The 16834-nt window shown below is 42.0% G+C and overlaps 1 protein-coding gene across 1 annotated transcript in view; it reads right to left on the bottom strand.

Moving 5' to 3' along the window:
• PANK2 (pantothenate kinase 2) overlaps nucleotides 1-16834 on the bottom strand; it is a 33135-nt gene that overhangs the window by 15745 nt on the left and 556 nt on the right. The window contains 2 exon segments of the mRNA XM_021716836.1: nucleotides 1113-1465; nucleotides 16426-16636. Coding sequence (XP_021572511.1) covers nucleotides 1113-1465; nucleotides 16426-16636 — 564 coding nt within the window.

Here is a 16834-nt window from a genome sequence, read left to right as displayed (position 1 = left end):
CGGGGCGACAGAGTGAGACTCCAACTCAAAAAAAAAAAAAACAAATCCAAGCAAAGAATGTAAAACCTTATTAAATAATTCACATCAATCTATGTTATGATTACTATGGCCAGTTACAGAAAAAAATCAGGAGGCAAAGGGCAAAGAAAGAGGACAAGGTCACAAATCATACAACGACATGGGAAGGTGGGGAGACACATTGAAGAGCAAAGGCAGAATCTCCTTTGGACTAATATTCTCATTTGGTGGCATGAAAATCATGACGGGTCACGGAAGACATTTCAAATCTGTACTGCATCCTGAAGGTCAGGGTCTTGGCCATTCATCTGTCAGTTCTCCCATCTGTCCTCATATTCACCCACAAAGGACCTGGCTCACAGGGTTCACGGAAAGGAAGCAAAATCAACTGCAGGAGGCACTCCCCCTAGGGGCCACAATGGAGACTGCAGTTGACTAGTGTGAGGCACAGAAGGAATCCCAGGAGAGGACTCTAACATCAGCCATTTCAGATGTGCCCAGAGGCCTGAAAACACCACTTTTGACCAGAGTTCCTTATGTTATCAATTAGTGACCATGCCAGGAAGCCGAACAGGACAAGAGAAATTATGTGGTAGACAAGATTAGAAACAATTTTATGACATGAAATGACAAGATTTCTAAAAATTATTTTTCATTTGTATACCAAACCCTGAATTGTAACCCGTATCTTCAAACTTAAAAATTAAGAAAATAAAAAAAGCTAGCTTACTTCCCCCCAAAAAATTATTTTTTAATCTCATTGTTCAAGATATAATGATGCTCTTCCTAAGTAGTTTCTTACTCTGCTTGTCACAGACCCTCTAATTTTTCCTACTAAAGGAACAACGAAAGGCTACTTTTAGCAGTTCCGATTCTCATCCATACATTTGAAGTGGGCAAAAAATTAAACTACGCAACCACCTTTGATGGTTAATTCCTGACCATCACTAATTTACATTCAATCTTCATTTGACTCAAGAAAATTCAAGTAATTCAAGTTCCATTAGACATGGAAATGATTCCACCACTTGCTACTGGTATTATTTTTAACAATCAAATTACCATAAATTGTATATAAGCTAAAAAATGCATACTGTGAGAAAATCCTGCTCAAATTTGTATGCTCCACCTCCAGTGGCACAAAAGACAGTGTGGAGACTCGAGAAGTTTTTATCTCTGCCCATTTGAATAAAAGCAGGCATGTCATGAGTGGGAAAGCGTATAAAGTGCAGATTGCCTTTGCGTCCACACAGAGTCAGGTCCTTCAGCTCAAGGTGCACGTCCCGAATGCCCGTGGACCCATAAGCCACGTTGGAGGTCAGGTACTTCCGAATGCTTTTAAGACTTTCCACTTCTTCCTCTTCTTCCTCAGCAGTGATGTCTTTGGGTTCAAAATAAACCAGCTTGACCAGGGTTCCACCAATATCCAAGCCAAACCACGGAAAAACTAAATGAGGAAGAAAAATAAGTCAGAACATTTTTTTTTCTGAAAACTAAATTTACCCTTTCTAGATAATGACTTATTTCAAATCCTGTGGTTCCAAGGATATAATTCTAAACAAAAAGGTTTTTGGGAGAAGAAATGTGTTTCTGTCTGACTTGGAAGTATATCTTTTTAAAAGAAAATGACAAAGATCAAAAAGAAAAAAATGCCAAAGTACTGAGCCAACCCAAACTTCCTATCCACACAAGCCCAAAGTGAATTATGAAATATTTTTTAAAATATCAAAATTACTACCCATTAACCCCAACTCTGAAAAACAAAGGCTAGCCAGGCTCGGTGGCTCAGCCTGTAATCCCACGCCTTTGGGAGGCTGAGGTGAGTGGATTGCCTGAGCCTGCGGGTTCAAGAACCACCTGGGCAACTTGGCGAGACCTCATCTCTACAATAAATCAAAATGAGACAGGCGTGGTAGCATGTGCCTGTAGTTCTAGCTACTTGGAAGGTTGAGGCGGAAGGATTGCTGGAGCCCAGCAGGTCGAGGCTGCGGTGGCCAGGAGCGGCCACTGCACTCCAGTCTGGGCGACAGAGTGAGACTCCAACTCAAAAAAAAGAAAAACAAAGGCTGAGAATGAAAATCTTTATCCCATTGGCTTGAAGAAACACTGAGACTTTATAACTCTGGTTCAGTACTTTAAGTTAGAGAAAGAGGAAATTCTCAACCCTACATAACATACAGTCTTCAATGGTCAATTTCTCTCTCAAAATCTGATATCCCAAAAATAAAAATTTCAATGGAATTTTGAAGTTAACATCTGTTCCTTAAACATTCTTTCAAAAAATGGTTTGGGGAAATTATCAAGATGGACTACACAGACAGATGGTCCCCAGTTTAAGGATGGTTCAACATAACAATTTAACTTTACAATGGTGTAAGGGCGACAGGCATTCTGCAGAAACTGTACTTTGAGTACTCATTCAGTGTTTTACTTTCATATAGTATTCAATAAATTACATGAGATATTCAACACACTCTATTATATTTTATTCATTTGTTTAATTTTTGAGTTGGAGTCTCACTCTGTTACCCAGGCTAGAGTACAGTGCCACGCTCATAGCCACCACAGACTCAACCTGCTGGGCTCAGGTGATCCTTCCACCTCAGCCTTCCAAGTAGCTGGAACCACAGTCACACACCACTATACCCGGCTAATTTTTTGATTTATTGTAGAGACAAGGTCTCACCAAGTTGCCTGGGCTGGTCTCGAGCCCCTAGACTCAGGCAGTCCTCTCACCTCTACCTCTCATAGTGCTGGGATTATAGGCGTGAGCCACCATGCCTGGTGTACACACATACTTTATTATAAAATAGGCTTTGTGCTAGAGGATTCTGCCCAACTGTAAGCAGTGTTAAGTGTTCTAAGCAAGCTTAAGCAGGCTAAACTGAGCTGTAATGTTTCATAGGTTAGATGGATTACAGGCATTTTGACTTGGGATATTTTCAACTTCCAATGGGTTTATTGGGACATAACCCATCATAAGTCAGAGCATCTATACATGCTTTCCCGTCCCACCTAAATCCTAGAAATGAGTAAAGATAGGGATTTACTGATATATTCTTTTCTAAAATAATTCTGGGAACACACCAGCAGAACTAGGTTGATGGAGACAATGGCCACGCAGAACCCTCAAAGAGGAATGCTGTTAGAACGAGGAGCAGCTCTGAAGGTGGGAGAGCGAGCAGAAGTGCTCTATCAGAGCTGTAGGCAGGGTAGCCACTAGAAGGAACCAGGACACCCCCCACTTGGCCGCACATTCCACATCTCCCCTGCAACCCATCCTGACAGACGGTCAACAGAAACTGCATCCACTGACAAAAGAACATCAATTCTCAAATCAGAGATGATCACTTTACAAACAAGAAAAACCAAAAAAGGAAATCAACCACAAAAATAAGAAACTAAGTATTTTTTGTATTTTTTTTAACTTTTAAATTTTTTATTTTAAAGATGTGAGGTACAATTCAGGATTGGGTATACAAATATTCATTATGCAGGTACCCTTGCTGATGAGGTGTGCCCCGCCCCCCTTCCCCAGGCAGATTCCCACTACTGCCAATTCTAACCACTACCTCCCACCCCCCGCACGCGGTCTCCCACTACTGCCAATCCTAGAAACTAAATATCTTAAGACAAAGTTGCAGAAATAAACAGGAGAATCATGAATATCCTCAGAGGTAAAATTAGATCCATAAAAAACGAATAAGGTACTATAAGAAAATCAAAAATTTTAAAGATTGCCAACTGTATATGGCTGCAAAAATAACACATGATAAAATTATGTAAGAACTAAATACACATACAGAGAAGAGTTTATGTACAACTGATGAAACAGGGCCAGGCCCAGTGGTTCATGCCTATAATTCCAGAGATTTGGGAGGCTAAGGCAGGAGGATCACCTGAGGCCAGGAGATGGAGACCACCCAGAGCAACACAGCCAGACCCTGTCTCTACAAAAAAAAAAAATTGTTAACCGGTAAAATTTAAATTAGTTTTCTAATTGTAGGGAAAAATGCTCTCAAAACCAAAAAAGGGGACAAACTACTACACACTTAACATGTAAAAACAGGCTGAGTGAAAGACGGCTTGCACAGAAGGCGGAAGGGGATGGGCTGCACAGAAACAGAAAAAAAATTTCTATGGTAACCAAAATTTTGATTGTTTAGAGGAAGAGGGGTGTGTGTGTGTGTGTGTGTGTGTGTGTGTGTGTGTGTGTGTGTCTGGTAAAATGCATAAAACTGTACATGTTATTTATTTATTTTTGAGTTGGAATCTCACTCTTTCCCCCAGACTGGAGTGTAGTGGCATGCCCAAGGCCACCGCAGCCTCAACCTGCTGGGCTCAGGCAATCCTTCCACCTCAGGCTTCCACACAACTGGAACTACAGGCGCACGCCACCATACCCAGCTAATTTTTTGATTTATTGTAGAAACAAGGTCTCGCCATGTTTCTCAGGCTGGTCTCAAACCCTTGGGGCTCAGGCAATCCTTTCGCCTCTGCCTCCCAAAGTGCTGGGATTACAGGTGTGAGTCATCGAACTGGGCAGAAACTGTACATTTTAAATAGATGCAGTTTGTCATATGTGAATTATACCTCAATAAAGACACTTATATTTTAAAAAGGAGAAAAACCAATTGCCAAAATGAAGCTCAACAGATATATTTAACAGCAAAAGGGACAGAGGAAAAAAACGAATGGAAAACAAAACTAGCAGATACTCCCCAAATGCCTCTCAAGGATGAAGGAAAGGTCAGTCTAGAGAAAATATAGAACCAGCAAGCTCAACATCTACCTTATGGGAGCTCTAGAAATTTCCTGGGGAAAGAGGGAGGACATGAATCATCAGCTGAAACTTTAAGCGTTAAAGAGAATAAATTAGGGAAAAGAGGAAGACAAATAGACACATCCTACTGAAATTTCAGAAAATCCTAAGGAAAAACCTGAATTCCTACAAAGATATATAGGTCACATAAAGGTAAATAGACTTTTCATTAGGAACACAGATGCTAGAAGACAACGGAGCACCGGCTTAGTTATAAAGAAAAATATTTTGAAACCTATACCCAGTCCAATCAGTTCTCAAGTGGAAGTGCAAAGACTTTTTACTGCTCAAGATCTTTCCTAAAATAATCAGCAGATGCATGCCAACATAATTAAAAACATCCATGAGCTTTAAGAAATTTTTTTACCCAGGAGCTATAAGAAAACAAGTAAAGGTACCATTACATGCTGACTATCAGAAAAATAAGCAATCTGAAACTAAAATACTTACATGATTTCAACATAGGAAGTCGAAGAGGGAAGAGAAAGAAGGAAGTAAAAGCAAGTAGCAGTACTGTCTTGGGAGAGGGAAGAAAAGATAAAGATGCTGATTAATTCTAGACAGAATAGAGACATGAGGATTTAATGTGTTAAAAATTTACAGATCACTCCAGAAGAGAAAAAGAACATATGACTTTCAAACTAGGAGGGAAAAAGTCACTCAGTTCAAAAACAAAGAAGAAAAGGAAAAAAGTATAGCAATCACAAAACAAAAAATGACAGGAATGAATGAAAGCATATCAGTAATCACAAACAGGTCAACTACTTCTCTTCTGGATTGAAGAAGAAATTCAACTATATGCTGAAGTAAAAAGACATACCTCAAACAAGATAATACAAAGTAAACGAAGGAAAAATGGTAAAACATCCACAATGGGGTCACACTGAGGAGTTGTTATATGCTTTGAAAGATAAAAACGGCATTCAGGCAAATTATTCATTTCAAACTCTTAAGCACCACACTGTAGATGAACATACTCGCTACAGAGCAGCTGACTTACATTTAGGAGCCAGGGTAAAGTTACCTTATGTTGCAAGACCAAACCATCACTACATTTAGCAAGGAGCTGAGAAGTGCCCCTCCAAACAGTGATCTACCAAGGAAATGAGATTCATAATTTTCATCTTTACATTCACTCACAATCACATATTCATTGGTAAAATCAAGGGCATCACTTATTTCACTGATTTGTCAAATGTATACAGTTGAATTTGGATGAGAAAAATAAATGCCTGGACAATACTGCTCCACAGTTTCAAGCAAATGTTAACAGAAAGCAAATACAATACTAGCTAGTAGACTACACAATTCAAACAAGCAAAAAAAAAAAGAAAAAAGAAAAAATTAAGGGAGGACAAAAAGGAACTGTGTCATGTCCAAAAAAAATACAACGGATAAGCCAGGCTCGGTGACTCAGCCTGTAATCCGCGCCTTTGGGAGGCTGAGGTGAGTGGATTGCCTGAGCCCGCCGGTTCGAGACCCGCCTGGGCAACTTGGCGAGACCTCATCTCTACAATAAATCAAAATGAGACAGGCGTGGTAGCGCGCGCCTGTAGCTCCAGCTACTTGGAAGGCTGAGGTGGAAGGATTGCCGGAGCCCAGCAGGTTTAAGCTGCGGTGGCCGGGAGCGGCCACTGCACTCCAGTCTGGGCGACAGAGTGAGACTCCAACTCAAAAAACAAAAACAAAAAAATATTAAAAACAAAAAAATTGACAAATCTACAAATCAGAATGGCCCATCTCAGATACTTGTAGAATGCCACACAAAATAATGCTATACAGAGGATCTGAATATCACAGCCAATAAGATATTAAATGTATTAAAAAAATAAGAAAGCTTGAATGAAAAGGAATGTCACATACAACATGAAATGCAAGAAAACTAAAACAGACCCAAAATCAGCAGAAATGAGTTATTAAAGATAAAAGCAGCTTGTAAATAAAATGTGAAAAAGCCACCATGGAGCTGATCAATAAAATTAATTTTCAAAAAGTCAGCAAAACAAATTTCTGCTTAACTATACCCAAAAAAAGGAAGCCAGTATAACTTTTCTTTACAAAAAAAAAATCGAAACTACAATAGTATATAACCAGAGATTTTAAAAATAAGCCAACAGTATATACAACTTTAAAATGTGCACTAAACAGAGAATTAGCTACAAGAGTACAAAAAGTAGCTCAAAATGAAGTAAAAAACATGGAAATCAGAAGCACTAAAAATTTGTAAAGAGATGTCAAAGATCTACCACCAAAAGTTAAAAAAGCTTCAGGTCCTAATGGATTCCAGGCAAATCTTTTAAGGCAGAAAAACCTAGAAAGCTTCCCAAGTCATTCTAATAGCATAACCATACATAAAAACTACAGGAAAATCCAGGAAAAAATGTATCTCACAAGTGCAAAAACACTAAATTATTAAGTAATGACAATTAGGGTGGTTCACACCTGTAATTTCAGGACTTTGGGAGGCTGAGGCAGGAGAACTGCTTGAGCCCAGGAGTTTGAGACTAGCCTAGGTAACATAGCCAGACCACATTTCTACAAAAAAATTTAAAAATTAGCCAGTCGTGGTGGCACGTGCTTATAGTCCCAGTTACACAAGAAGGCTGAGGCAAAAGGATTGCCTGAGTCCAGAAGGTTGAGACTATGGTGAGCTGTGATCATGCCACCACACTCCAGCCTGGGCCACAGAGTGAGACTCGGACTCCAATTCAAAAAATAACTTAAAAAAAAAAAAAAGTAAGATTGGGTGCAGTGGCTCAAGTCTGTAATCCCAGCACTCTGGGAGGACAAGGCAAGAGGATTGCCTGAGCCCAGAGGTTCAAGACAAGCCTGGGCAACTTGGCGAGACCTTTTCTCTACAATAAATCAAAAAGCTGGGTAGCAAATTGTGCGTGGTAGCACACACCTGTAGTTCCAGCTACTTAAGGCTGAGGCAGAAGGATTGCCAGAGCCCAGCAGATAGAGGCTGAGGTGCCACTGCACTCCAGCCTAGATGACAGAGTGAGACTCCAACTGAAATATATATATATGTATCTCGACAAGACTGCAATCTAAAGGTTTGGACACCTAAGACCAATGGAGGATTCTGTTGTGCTAAATGCAAATTAAGCCTTACTCCTTTTCCTTGTTTATTAAAAAATAAACCCTGAAATATTATTAAATGGCTATCATGTCATAAGTAATCATCTATTAATAGCCAAGCACTAAATTAGGCATTTACTGCATAACCTTATTCACTGTCTACAGCCACCCCACTTTTCAAGTTAGGACACTGAGGTGCAAAAGAGCCCCAAGGTCACAGTGAAGAAAAGGCAAAGGTAGGACTCAAAACCAGATTTCCTGAGTCCTCTAATGAGTAGTTTTTAACAAGTGTCTATACAAACCTAAGGGCACACAGCACATATTCTTTATACACACACACACATACACACGTATATACTTTTTTTTGAGATACACACACACACACACACACACACACACACATATACTTTTTTTTGAGATACACACACACACACACACACGCACACACACACACAACACTTTTTTTTTTTTGAGTTGGAGTCTTACTCCGTTGCCCGAGCTAGGGTGCAGTGTCACGCTCATGGCCACCCCAGTGTTGACCTGCTAGGCTCCGGTGATCCTTCCCCTCAGTCTTTCAAGTAGCCAGGGTCAATATTTTTAAAAAGTTAAAAAGTTGGAAGGCTGAGGCAGAAGGTTCGCCTAAGCCCAGCAGGTCGAGGCTGCAGTGGCCATATGCCACAGCACTCCAACCCGGGTGACAAGAATGAGACTCCAACTTAGGAAAAAAAGTTAAAAAGCAATTTAATAAAATTCACATACTCCAAATAAATGAAGAGAACCAACAATATATAAGGAAAAATAAAGAGCCTAAGCAAAGAGAGTGGCTCAGTTCATATCCTTGTTATAGTCTTAATGGTTTCTGAATTTTTCTCTCTACTACTGATGAAACCATTTACATATCCAAGAATTGAGAGGCATGGGAGGTCCATTAGATGCAAGTTCTCTGACAGCTGAGGGAACACACAATTTAGGACATGTAGTTCTGTCATTTCTAAAAAATCCGTTCAAAGGAGCTTAGATTCCTTTTACTGACTGTAAGACTACCCCTCTACTATAACATAATGAATAGTGTAATATTCCTTCCATTTCTTATTCAAAACACTATGTATTTCTGGTAGAAAAAGTCACAGAGGCCAGGCATGGTGGCTCACGCCTGTAATTTCAGCACTTTGGGAAGCCAAGATGGGAGGATTGCTTGAACCCAGGAGTTCAAGATCAGCCTGGGCGAGACTCTACAAAACACAAGAAAAGAAAAAGTCATGGAAAAAAGGAATCTTGTTACATCATACATTTCTCATATCTCCCTGCTAAAGAAAAGGCCTCTACTTTTAGTTAGCATCCTGGCCATTAATTTTCAAAGATTCTTAAGTGTGTTTGCAGCCCTTAGCATATTTTCTGATGACTTCCACGGTACTCAGTCTATACAATCTATACTTGACTTAGGACACATTTCTAGAGGAACTTTAAACTCTCACAGATTATGGAAAGTACATACTAGGTCTTAATGACTGAAATGCTTTCTGTGTAGAAAAACTTTTTCCTCTGTTCTCATACCAATACAGAAGATGACTGTGACCACACATGGGGGAGTTTTCCCTACACACCAAGCAATCAGTTCTGCAGCAGACACCAGCAGGTGTGCTACAATTCACTTGCAACATTATACACCTGGAGATAGTGTCAGATTCCAGAGACTGAGAGCTCAGTCCTGCAGAACTCCTCCAATCCCACCCCCAATGGACAGTCACAAGTTCACCTCTGGAACTTCTGACCAACTGGCTTCAAGCTGGGATTCCCACAACTCCTCCTTGTATTCAACCAATTTGCTACAGTGGTTCACAGAACTCAGGGAAACACGTATGCTGGGTTATTATAAAGGATATTACAAAGGATTCAGATGAAGAATTGTGTGAAGTGAGGTATGGGGAAAAGGGCGCGAGCTTCTGGGTCCTTAGGACATGTAATGAACTCACCCTCCAGGAACCTCCACATGTTTGGCCACTGGAAGCTCCTCTAACCCTACCCTTTTGGGTTTTCATGGAGGATTCTTTACATGTGCATGACTGATTAAACCATTGGCCAATAATGTAAGTCCCAACCCTCTAATCCTGTCTGGTCTTTCTGCTACCTAGGGACTGTTAGCCATCAGTCAAGTAGTTGGTACACAAAAAGACATCACTGTAGCCTAAGGATTTTAGAAATTGTATGCAAGGAAACAGGTCAAAGACCAAGTACGTATTTCACAATACCACACTTTCCAATGGGAAATACATGGTTTATAAAAGTGTGCTCAATTTTCCAACTCTGAATTACACCCTTCCCAGACCACACATGGTTAATATATTACAAACCCAGGCTGGGTGCGATGAATCACACATGTACTCTGAGCACACTGACACTGGGAGGCCGAGGCAGGATAATCACTTGAGCCCTGGAGTTCAAGACCAGCCTAGGCAACACAGCAAGACCTTATCTCTACAAAAAATAAGCTAGGCATGGTGGCACGCACCTGTAGTCCCAGCTACTCAGGAGGTTGAGACAGAAGGATCGCCTGAGCCTAGATGTCGAGGTTGTGGTGAACTGTTATAATGCCACTGCACTCCAGCCTGAGTGAAAGAGTGAGACCGTGATTACAAGAAAAAAAAATTACGTATATATATAAAATTATATATATACATATATATAATTGTATGTACATACACACAATCTCTAAGCTGTTCTAGGAAGCAATATCTTGGCCTCATATAAGGAGATACACTTTATTTTTTTATTTTTTTTGAGTTGGAGTCTCACTCTGTCACCCAGACTGGAGTGCAGTGGCCGCTCCCAGCCACCGCAGCCTCGACCTGCTGGACTCCAGCGATCCTTCCGCCTCAGCCTTCCAAGTAGCCGGAATTACAGGCATGAGCTACCACGCATGGCTGATTTTTTGATTTATTGCAGAAATGAGGTCGCACTGCCCAGGCGGGTCTCAAACCCACGGGCTCAGGCAATCCACTCACCTCAGCCTCCCAAAGGCATGGGATTACAGGCTGAGTCATGGAGCCCGGCTAGGAAGATACACTTTAATAATTAGTTCTCTTATTCCCCAAATAGTTTAAAATCAGGGTCTAGGCCAGGCACAGTGACTCACGCCTGTAATCCCAAGCACTGTGGGAGGTCAAGGAGGGAGGACTGTTTGAGTTCAGAGTTCTAGACCAGACTGTGTAGCATGATGAGACCTCATCTCCACGAGAAAGAAGAAAAAAAATGCTGGACACAGTGACACATGCCTATAGCCCCAGCAACTTGGCAGGCTGAGGTGGAAGGATCTCCTGAGTTCAGGAGTTCAGGGTTGCAGGGAGCCACAATCGTGCCACTGCATTCCAGCCTGGGCAACACAATGAGACCCCGTCTCTTAAACATAAATAAATAAGTAAAATCAGGGACCTAATACTTATAAAACACTACACATTGTAAAATTAGCAGATTCAGGAACTATAAACACACTATATGTAAGACTACTAAAAAACTGAGCGATGGCATTCACTATTAAAAAGCAGACTTCAAGTCACAATTTAGAAGAGGGTTTTCATCTCCTAGTTAGGCTCACTGACATTGAATGGTGCCTGAAGATAAAGATACCCCAAGACATGAACCTGAGAAATGAACAGAGGTTACAAACTTAAGTTAAACAAACATCACTGCTCTTAAATAACACTTTTGAAATTGCCATTCTTTTCACTGTTAGATAAGGTCCTCTCCAACAACATATAGTCTATTTTCTCATCCTTTTAACATGTGGTTAAGTAAAATATTTTTAATGGCCACATCTCTTGCTTATGGTCTCCCTAGATAGAGAGCAAGGACACCAACATTGAACAACAATATTATTCAAGTGCATGATTCATATAGATGGCCCCTAAAAGTAATATACTGTGCCATTTTACACAGCTGCGTAACTGGACTATTTTTGGCCCCTTCTTATTATTTGTTATACACCCAAGATGAGGGGCCATATTTACTTTGGTTTCATTTAAAGTTGATAAATCAATAGATTAAAAAATATCTTCCCCCATTCTGTCTCTCCGAACTGAGCTATAAAGCTACAAGAATCTAACCTTTTAGCCAGGTTTGGTGGCTCAGCCCATAATCCCAGCACTTTGGAAGGTCAAGGCAAGTGGATTGCCTAAGTCCGCAGGTTCAAGATCAGCCTGGGCAATTTGGTGAGATCTAATCTCTACAATAAATAAAAAAAAAAAAATAGCCAGGTGTGGTAGTGTGCACCTGTAGTTCCGTATACTCGGAAAGCTGAAGCAGAAAGATCGCTGGAGCCCAGGAGGTCAAAGCTGGGGTGGCCATGAGTGTGCCACTGCACTCCAGCCTGGGCGACTGAATGAGATTCCAACTCAAAACAAAAAAAAGGAATCTAACCCTTTTCCTGAGCTCCCAGTGGACAGCACCCCCAATTCCCTAACTGAAGCTGAAATGCTAAGCTGATAAAAGAGAGTCTCAAAGGGCCCCAGCATCAGTTCCATACTGCCAACACTGATGCTCCCCAAAGCCAAGGAATAGCAGTTCACTTTCTAGGTTAGTATTGTCAAGGATAAACAAAAACCTTATTTTCTAGACTAATGAAGATGAAGGATATTCCATGATTGGTATGAGTCCGAAATCAGCAAGTGGCAAAGACCTGGTGTGCTTCAATATGCCTGGGAGTCATCGTCAAAGAACCAGCTCCTCCCCCACACTGCTGTGGAGTGCTCTAATCCCAGAGCTTCCCACACTTCTGACACGAGGCCTTTGATAAAAATGCATGCTCTGCTGTTACATGAGTGGATACATTTGCCAAAATTGTGCAGTTCAGTGTATGTTATATGCCTCAATAAAATTTTAAAAATAATGTCAACACCTTTGCGGACCTGCAGCATGCAATGGTGGGTTGGGGTGGGTAGGGAAAATAGTTTTTATTTTTATTTATTTTTTTTAATCAATATTTTTTATTATGATATTGTGGGGTACAGTTAAGGGTTAGGTATACAAATATGCTTCAGTCAGGCACCCTTGTTGATAAGACGTGTCTCCCCATGGGAAATAGTTTTTAAAGCTTCTGAGAACCACAGTTCTGGATTACATCCTATGTACCTTCTCCCACCCCAAAATGTGGACCAAAAACCAGATCTGAAGTCAGACAACAGGAATCAAAACCCAACTTATCTCTAACTCACTATATGGCCTTGGACAAAGAAACAATTCCTACTAAGCATGTTTCCTCATCTGGAAATTGAAGGTAAAAACAAAAAAACCTACCTCACAGGATAATTGTGACTGAAAGGAGATGCTCATAAGATATTTGGCATAGTGTCTAACACAAACAAGTAAGCACTCAGAAAATAGCCATGTTACCATTACTAGCATCTTTGTTGCCATCCTTTTAAACCAATCTTTATTTGGTATCTCTCTCAGCCCTGTGAGACACACCCACACCTGATCCAAAATTTTTGAAGAACTTCTTACATATATTCATGCCCCGCCTCATCCCTAGTGATTCTGATGCAGGAAGTCAGGGATGGCAACAAGTTTGGGAAACTCACTGCTCTAGGGACATGTGTAGCAGAATATGATTACAACCAGAGTCTCAAGAATTCCTAAGGTGACCTGAATCAGCAGTCCCCAACATTTCTGGTACAGGGACTGGTTTTCTGGAAGACAATTTTTCCATGGTGGTGGGGAGGGGAATGATTCAAGCACATTACATTTTTTTGTACTTTATTTCTACTATTATTACACTGTAATATATGATAAAATAATTATACAAGTCACCATTTTAAATCAAGAGGAGCGGATGGAAGTGGTAAATAAAATAATGGGCAGGCTGCCATTGACATGACAGGAGGCAGAGCTCCCTTGCAGTTTACCTCCTGCTGTGCAGCACGGCTCCTAACTGCTAACTGCGGACCCCAGGGGTTAGGGACTTCTGACCTGAATAGCTCCTTCACGTTCATCTCTGTACCTTCAGACAAGCAGGGTAATGGCATCAGAACAAGGTTTTCTAACCTCAAAAGAAAGGTGGAAGGAACCATTCCATATCCAATCCACCCAACAATACAGATTTAGTCTTCGCTGAATTCTCTCAGTTAAGACTCAGGTATATTCCTGGAGGGTTCAGCAGTCCACAAGCTATCTCTCCATCCAACAGATGCACCCATGGATAGTGCAGAAAGAACAAATGGAAGGAAGAACACTCAGTATCTTATTTAGCTGTTTCACAGATCTCATTACCTGAAAGATGGCTTTTCATGATTTACCACAGAAAGCAAAAAGGGGACCACGACAGACATCAGATACAAACACAAAACATAAATGCTACAACATGAATATTCATCTACTGGATTCTGTAAAAGAAGTTTCAACTTAAACTGAGCATGGTGGCTCATGCCTGTAATCTCAGCACTTTGGGAGGCGAAAGGACTGCCTGAGCTCAGGGGTTCGAGACCAGCCTGAGCAACATGGCAAGACCTAGTCTCTACAATAAATCAAAAAATCAGCCAGGTGTGGTGGCACATGCCTGTGGTTCCAGCTACTTGGAAGGCTGAGGCGAAAGGATCACCTGAGCCCAGCAGGTCGAGGCTGCAGTGGCTGAGTGTGCCACTACACTCCAGCCTGGGTGACAGAGTGAAACTCCGACTCAAACAAAACAAAACAAAACAAAAACACCTAAACATAACCACTCCACCTCCCAACAGTCCAAATCAGTTTTTCCGAGTGGTCTTTGAGTCACCTGTACCTGAATGACATGAGGAGCTTCTTAACAATGTAGCTTCTTAGACCTTCTCCAGCCTCTGTGACCTAAGACAGAGAACTGGGTTCAGAGAAGGTACACTTTAACTCCCCAGGTCATTTTTATGTACTTCCACAGTAGCTAAAAATGTTCACTCAAGTAAGAAAGACTTGAACACAAAAGATGATTCTTATGCTTGATCTTAGAGCAATGAAGAAACAACCAATAGGACACAATTCATAAAACACAGTGATTAAGAGCAGAAGCTGAGCTGGGCTTGGTGGCCCAGCCTGTAATCCCGCGCCTTTGGGAGGCTGAGGTGAGTGGATTGCCTGAGCCCGCGGGTTCGAGACCCGCCTGGGCAGGCGCAACCTCATCTCTACAATAAAATCAAAAAATTAGCCAGGCGTGGTAGCGCACACCTGTAATTCTGGCTACTTGGAAGGCTGAGGCGGAAGGATCGCCGGAGCCCAGCAGGTCAAGGCTGCGGTGGCCGGGAGCAGCCACTGCACTCCAGTCTGAGCGACAGAATGAGACTCCAACTCAAAAAAAAAAAAAAAAAAAAAGAGCAGAGGCTACAAAGCTAGAACTCCTGAGTTTACACTTCTACTCCACCATGCATTAGCCATTTGACACTGGGCAAACATGCCCCAGTTTTCTCGTCTGTAAAATGGAATATTACCTCCTACCCCAGAGCTGTCAGGATTAATGCATTATTGAAGTTCTTAGAAGAGTGCCTGACCTGTGCACACAACTCAAAATACAATACTTAGAATCCTCGTGACTAATGGCTATGACTCTTATTTGCTGAGTGTTTGGAATTTGCATCCATTTCCAATGATGTAGTACAAAACCAGAAAAAAACTAATGTTTTGCACTGCTTAAAAATCAGGTGCTTCTCAAATAAAACCAGGTAACTGACTCTGAAAATGGCGTATGTTGGGAATGTTTTCCAAATCTCTTGCATTCTGGGAAAGACAAAGGAATTGAAAACTTCCAAACTTTTCACAGTAAAATACAACTACATGTTGTCATCCAAATCACAGAGGATTTATTTTACACACACACACACAGTAACTGGCCAGCCTAGGCAACACAGTGAGACCTCTGTCTTTAAAAATAATAATAATAAATTTAAAAGTAGCCAGACGTGACGGCGAGCACCTGTAGTCCCAGCTACAGGAGGCTGAAGCGGAAGGATCGCTTGAGCCCAGAAGGTAGACGAAGCAGTGAGCGGTGATCGTGCCACTGCACTCCAGCCTGGGCGACAGGGAGAGACTCTGACACACACACACACACACACACACAAAGGCAACTGGGCGGTTGGGCTAAGGTACAAGACTCACACACACCCTGCCATTTTCCCTCAGACTCATAATCTGCATTTTAACAAGTCGGTTTCCTGAAATAGGAATATGGCAACAAGAATCCAAAAGCCCAACCGTATGTAAAATGTCACTACACTGTAAAGCTCATATTACAGTATCAGGACAATTGATACTTGCAACAGTAGCAATGGCTGCGAGGCAGCGGTCCTGAATCGAAGACCTGCAAAGGGAAGAAAATACACAACGCAAAAAAAGCAGCCTGACAATAAAATGGAGAAAGCGCTTCTTCGGGAAGAGCGTGTGCAACTCCGAAAGCAAATTCAGAACGTGTCGTTTCCCCTCCAAAGAAAGAGCCTTACTGCCCAAAATGCTACAGTTCTGAGCACCTGCAAACAGCCGAAAGGGAACGGGGCTACCTGGGTGAGAGATGACCTGAATTCTCACGGGGGAAAAGCAGTCAACGCTCAGAGGGGCACGGAACACGGAATTCAGTTTTAGGCCTGGAACAACCCGGGGGCGGCTAGCCGTCTCTTCCCACGAGCCCGAAATCGCCAGGTAGGGAGGACTCAACGTCTGGAAGGGCAGTTCTTTGGAGCCCACGGCAGACAGACGCTGGGATTCAAAGGACTTGGGGGGAGGGGAAGCGAAGCGGTGGAAATGAGTCAAAAGCAGCCAGCTCGAGGCTCACGTCATGTGACCCTCGGCAGAAGAGGAAGGGTCCCGGGGAGAGGCCCTCCGCTCCAACAGCCGGAAGAGCAGACCGATGCGCGCGAGCGCCGGGCGGGGCCCGAAGCCAAGGGCGCCGCGTCTGGGGACCCGAGGCTC

This window comes from Carlito syrichta, unplaced genomic scaffold, assembly GCF_000164805.1.
Source record: "Carlito syrichta isolate Samal-C Ts95f unplaced genomic scaffold, Tarsius_syrichta-2.0.1 Scaffold309007, whole genome shotgun sequence".
NCBI classification, from domain to species: Eukaryota; Metazoa; Chordata; class Mammalia; order Primates; family Tarsiidae; genus Carlito; species Carlito syrichta.
The sequence above is the reverse complement of the archived record's forward strand: the minus strand, read 5'-3'. Positions and strand labels throughout refer to the sequence as shown.